The 6,379-nt window shown below is 42.5% G+C and overlaps 1 protein-coding gene across 1 annotated transcript; it reads right to left on the bottom strand.

Moving 5' to 3' along the window:
* Positions 1-393: 393 nt before the first annotated feature.
* Positions 394-3,178, bottom strand: si:ch211-199g17.9 (uncharacterized protein LOC108180085 homolog). The gene is made up of 5 exons (XM_065020082.1): positions 3,166-3,178; positions 2,902-2,976; positions 783-912; positions 618-681; positions 394-494 (listed from the first exon to the last, which is right to left on the bottom strand). Exons 1-5 carry the CDS (start codon positions 3,176-3,178, stop codon positions 414-416), a joined length of 363 nt encoding a protein of 120 aa, XP_064876154.1. The 3' UTR covers positions 394-413.
* Between the last annotated feature and the right edge of the window lie 3,201 nt (positions 3,179-6,379).

The raw sequence follows: 6,379 nt of genomic DNA, 5'->3' as shown, positions 1-6,379 counted from the left end.
ACAAATGATTCAGAACCACAACATCAAACAGGGGACCTCAATACACAACATCAAACAGGGGACCTCAATACACAACATCAAGGGCAGAAGAACAATCACAAAACATTCACAACTTTTCTTCTACCCACGGAACCCTCGCTAACTATGAGCCATGGTAATATCTGTAATTGTACACAGTGGTTGTTTTTACAGTGTACAGTTCCAGGGTTCAGTCTGTGTGTTTGTCTGCTGTGTCAGTCGAAGTCTGCCTCCTGGCCTCATCCAGCGCCTCCTCTAGATGGCAGAGCTGAGACAACTTCAGCTGTTCTATACCCCCCACACACACACACACACACAAACAGACATAGATACATCACAGTTGCACACCCGATGGTGCTAATATCCCATGTTAAAGTCTATTGTGTTTAAAGTCATCAGAGTTTCTTACCAGCCTTCAGCAGCTGAGACTTGGCGTTTTCAACGCTCTCTATTTCAGCAGGCAGTCTGTCTGGGCTCTGGATGGAAGACACAACACTTAGTATTCACAGATCTGGAAAGACTGGATATGTGAAAGAAACATGGAAGAAGCTTCTCGGAAATCTTTCAGATTTCTCACAGGTACGAGCAGACAAACTCACAAAGACAGAGTGCAGGTTCTTATGCTGCTCTATCAGCTGCTGGAGCTGGTTTTCAAACTTCATCCTGTCAGAAAAAAAAACACACAATACATAGTCTGATCTCTCTAATGGCTGTTGGTTCAAGCCCCCATTCTGACTGTTCCCTCTGCACCGCTACATAGTTACCGGTGTTTCCTGTGTTTGAGCTTAGTCTCCTGGATCTGACATCTGTACTGTTCTATCAGGTCCTCACTCTTCCTGTTAAGCTGCTGCTGCCTGTGAACAAGGACACATACACACTTAACTTGGTCAGGTGCTGGACAGGAGATGAGGAATGTCGGCCACTGTGATATGCTTCCTTCCACTGTGGTTTATTGAGACGCAGACCGACGTGTCTTATAAATTTACATTGAACCTTTATTTAACTAGGCAAGTCAGTTAAGAACAAATTCTTATTTACAATGACAGCCTACTCCGGCCAAACGTCCGCTGCCCTATGGGACTCCCAATCATGGCTGGATGTGATACAGCCTGGATTTGAACCAGGGACTGTAGTGACGCCTCTTGCACTGAGATGCGGTGCCTTAGACCACTGTCTTTGTCAGGTCCTACAGAATTGAGTGTTCAAATAACTCACAGTGGGATCATAGCAGAGTTCATTTCTTTACCAGCAGCAGCTTTCTGACATATGCCGTGTCTTCATCCTGTTTTGTCAGGATTTTTAGAGTCAAAGTTTCCACCTGCAGATGTGTAGTGTTGAACCAAACACCAGATGTTGCTGAATAACTCCTCACGTCACAGGTTCGGTTCGGTATGTTAGTCCATGATGCCAATAAATCCATTGTTCTGTTTTCAAGCCTTTCCCTTTGTATATGATTTAATCTTAAACTGACTCTGAATAGAGATCATGTCCGCTCTAGGCCTGCATTAACATGAAGATATGCTGCCATCTAGTGTTTGATCTGAAGAAGGGATCTGGTCTGGAAGCTGGCTACTTGACCACATGACAAGATGGGTGGAGACTGGAGAGAGGGGAAGGTGCATACCAGGCAGGTGTAACTGCTCACCTGGTAGAGTCCTGTTCCATCTCTTCACACTGGAACTGCAGCACCATGCACGACTCTGGGATAAAAACATCATCATCAGTTTTAAATTGACAAAAACAACTGTAAACGTATTACCTTTGAGAGCACTATGGATTTCAGGCATAGACGGGAGGGAATAAGGTCTACTGATTTTGGTAGTAGGTTCATTCATGTGTTGTAATATTCGGTAACTAGAAAATTAAGAATGACTGACTGATAAATGGGATCAGATATTTGAGACTGACCACAATCATCAGCTCTAACATCAGCATAGCATTGAGATGAGTCAGTGTGTAATATAACGAACCCTGAAAGTCAAATAAGACAAACGTCTCCACTAAAGGCTTACTCTATTCTAACCCAATCATCATTCTGTTGCCATGATGTCATGGCAGGAATCTCTCAGTATTTCCAGAATGGCTACTTTTCTCATGACATAAATACAAATGTATCTTACTTTTTTAACAAAGCGAAGAGAAAAAAAAACTATAAAAATAAGTGGACAACCTTGTAAAAATACTATAACAACTTAATACAACGCCTAGCAACCTTTTCTAGCGATGTTAGCCTCATTATAAGCTGTGCTAAGGCCATACAAATTAGGAAGTTGTGTATCTCTTTAGTGGAAGGTTGAGGACATTACTTTTGCCGATAATCTTTAAACTTTTCCGTTTTTATTTTTGAGAAATGTGAGGGGCATCTGTTAAACGTTGAATAAAATGTGTATGGCCTTAACGTAAAAGTGAGTGTTGTGTGTTGTCACCTTCTTTCTCTTTGTGGACTCCCTCCAGTTGGTAAGCTTCCGTCTGTACTGGGGGAAGAACAAGTGATGCTGGTGTCATCCATTTTGTACACTTCAGGACTACTAGAAAACCAAAACTACTAAGCATCACTTCATATTTTTCTAAACTGTTCCAATACTTTAAACAAGAAGCCTGTCTTCGAAGTAGGCTTATCTCTGATCTGAGATGGTTGGATGGCTGAAAGCAGGAGATAATTTCCCCCCAATCTAGTCATATTGGATTAGTGATTACCCAAAGGAAGCATCCCACTAGGCACACACTGGTTGAATCAACATTGTTTCCACATCATTTCAATTAAATTAAGTGGAAACAATGTTGAATAGATGTCTGTGTCCAGTGGGAAGGGAAGAATAACAAAGGATGTAGCTAATATTACTTAGTATGAGAGCAAAACCAGATTTCTTCAGGGTTTCTTACGGGCATCGAGTTCTTCCTGCAGAGAGTCTCTGAGTGACTGGGCCTCTTTCACCTCCTCCTCTATAGCTCTCTTACCTGAGAGGAAACACCAAAAACACATACATCCACACCACACTGTATGCATAACCACACTTTTACTGACACAACCATTATGGCTTGCAGGATGCTATCTTCAGCTAGATCAATTATGACAAAAAATACTGAATCAAATTTTTGTTATTAGCCTGAGTTCATTTATCATGTATATTTTAAACCCTAATCAACCTTGCTCTTCCATTAGGCATATATGATTAATTTGTAGTGTGGAAGGGGTTAATAATAGCTACCTTGTTGCAGCCTTTTAAGTTTATTCATCAGCTGCTCAACTTTGGGCTCGACATCTTCATGCCCACCTGAAATATATATCAGCTTGACTTCTTAGGACATTATTCTCGAAGCAAATATTTGAAAACATTTTTGATATGAGATATATCTAGCAAAGTCAAAAATGTTGTATGTTTGCCTGACATTACCCTCTTTCGTAGAAGGTCTAAGGACATCCTCAACATTAAAAGATGAACCTGTAAAGAAACAAACAAGTGCTATTGAGAAATAACCATAGCTAACGTTAGCTGGGAGGGAAAAGGCTAGGAAGTTAGCTACAGTAGCTACTCCACATTCAATAGACATCTATAGTATCTATCTACAGTAGTTAGCTAGCTAACTTCTTATCAAGTTGGACACCACTTCTAAAAAATATATATATATCACTAGCTAGTTAATTATCACTAACCTACATACACGCTCATTTTGAATACTTTGATTTCTCCTTCCAAAAAGAGAGAGAAAACGACCTTTTTATCGTGAAATAAATTCTCATAACATTTAAAATATAGATAACTGTCTGCGGTCTTTCCCTCAGGGACGTTATAAATTGGCGGCATTCGACGTGTGATGGCAGCGCGCGGGGAAGGGCCAGGTTGGGACAACCTCGCTCCGTTCCGCGACAGGTGCCCGATGGGCCAGCAGCACAACGACGGGGTTCTCTTTGTGTACTAGCAGAAAGATTGTGATTATTTTAGCTATTTTATGTTCTTGTTGCCCATAAGAGGTATATCCAGAGCTGCTTTCACTTTCTGAAAAGTGTTGAATATTTATTGATTCAAGACATTGCAGCTTTTCATTTTTATTAAACATAATACTTAAAAAAAATGAAAAACATAATTCCACTTTGACATTATTGGGTATTGTGTATAGATCAGTGAAATCTCAATTTAATACATTTTTAATTTAGGCTGTAACATAACAAAATGTGGAAAAAGTCAAAGGGTGTGAATACTTTCTAAATGCACGTATATCAAATCAAATCAAACTTTATTTGTCACATGCGCCGAATGAAAGTGTAGACTTTACCGTGAAATTATAAAAGCCCTTAACTAACAGTGTAGTTCAAATATTTACCAAGTAGACTAAAATAAAAAGTTATAATAAAAAGTAACACAATAAGAGTAACAATAATGAGGCTCCATACAGGGGGCACCGGTACCGAGTCAGTTTGCTGGGTACAGGTTAGTTGAGGTAATTTGTACATGTAGGTGGGGGTGAAGTCACTATGCATAGATAATAAACAGCGAGTAGCAGCAGTGTACAAAAGGGGGGGTCAATGTAAATTGTCCGTTGGCAATTTTATTCATTGAGTGCGGTAGCAGAGAAAACAGACTAGAGTCTCTGACAATTTTATGAGCTTTCTTCTGATACCGCCTATTGTATAGGTCCTGGATGGCAGGAAGCTAGGCCCCAGTGATGTACTGGGCCGTTCGCACAACCTTCTGTGCACCTTACGGTCAGATGCCGAGCAGTTGCCACACCAGGCGGTGATGCAACAGGTCAGGATGCTCTTGATGGTGCAGCTGTAGTACCTTTTGAAATCAAATCAAATCCAAATCAAATGTTATTTGTCACATACACATGGTTAGCAGATGTTAATGCGAGTGTAGCGAAATGCTTGTGCTTCTAGTTCCGACAATGCGGTAATAACCATTGAGTAATCTAACCTAATAATTTCACAACAGCTACCTTATACACACAAGTGTAAAGGGATGAAGAATATGTACATAAAAATATATGAATGAGTGATGGTACAGAACGGCATAGGCAAGATGCAGTAGATGGTATAGAGTACAGTATATACATATGAGATGAGTAATGTAGGGGATGTAAACATTATATAAAGTGGCATTGTTTAAAGTGGCTAGTGATACATTTTTTACATCAATTTTTCCATTATTAAAATGGCTGGAGTTGAGTCAGTATGTTGGCAGCAGCCACTCAATGTTAGTGGTGGCTGTTTAACAGTTTGATGGCCTTGAGATAGAAGCTGTTTTTCAGTCTCTTGGTCCCTGCTTTGATGCAACTGTACTGACCTCGCCTTCTGGATTATAGAGGGGTGAACAGGCAGTGGCTCGGGTGGTTGTTGTCCTTGATGATCTTTATGGCCTTTCTGTGACATTGGGTGGGGTAGGTGTCCTGGAGGGCAGGTAGTTTGCCCCCGGTGATGCGTTGTGCAGACCTCACTACCCTCTGGAGAGCCTTACGGTTGTGGGCAGAGCAGTTGCCGTACCAGGCGGTAAAAGTTTGTGAGTGCTTTTGGTGACAAGCCAAATTTCTTCAGCCTCCTGAGGTTGAAGAGGCGCTGCTGCGCCTTCTTCACCACACTGTCTGTGTGGGTGGACCAATTCAGTTTGTCTGTGATATGAACGCAGAGGAACTTAAAACTCCACTACTGTCCCGTCGATGTGGATAGGGGGGTGCTCCCTCTGCTGTTTCCTGAAGTCCACGATCATCTCGTTTGTTTTGTTGACATTGAGTGTTAGGTTATTTTCCTGACATCACACTCCGAGGGCCCTCACCTCCTCCCTGTAGGCCGTCTCGTCATTATTGGTAATCAAGCCTACCACTGTAGTGTCTTCTGCAAACCTGATGATTGAGTTGGAGGCGTGCATGGCCACGCAGTCGTGGGTGAACAGGGAGTACAGGAGAGGGCTCAGAACACACCCTTGTGGGGCCCCAGTGTTGAGGATCAGCGGGGTGAAGATGTTGTTACCTACCCTCACCACCTGGGGGCGGCCCGTCAGGAAGTCCAGTACCCAGTTGCACAGGGCGGGGTCGATACCCAGGGTCTCGAGCTTGATGACGAGTTTGGAGGGTACTATGGTGTTAAATGCTGAGCTGTGGTCGATGAACAGCATTCTCACATAGGTATTCCTCTTGTCCAGATGGGTTAGGGCCGTGTGCAGTGTGGTTGCGATTGCGTCGTCTGTGGACCTATTGGGGCGGTAAGCAAATTGGAGTGGGTCTAGGGTGTCAGGCAGGGTGGAGGTGATATGGTCCTTGATTAGTCTCTCAAAGCACTTCATGATGACGGAAGTGAGTGCTACGGGGCGGGGCGGTAGTCGTTTAGCTCAGTTACCTTAGCTTTCTTGGGAACAGGAACAATGGT

Source organism: Oncorhynchus nerka, linkage group LG7 (assembly GCF_034236695.1).
Source record: "Oncorhynchus nerka isolate Pitt River linkage group LG7, Oner_Uvic_2.0, whole genome shotgun sequence".
Taxonomy (NCBI): domain Eukaryota; kingdom Metazoa; phylum Chordata; class Actinopteri; order Salmoniformes; family Salmonidae; genus Oncorhynchus; species Oncorhynchus nerka.
Note: the sequence above shows the minus strand (reverse complement) of the source record. Positions and strands in the feature narration are given on the sequence as shown.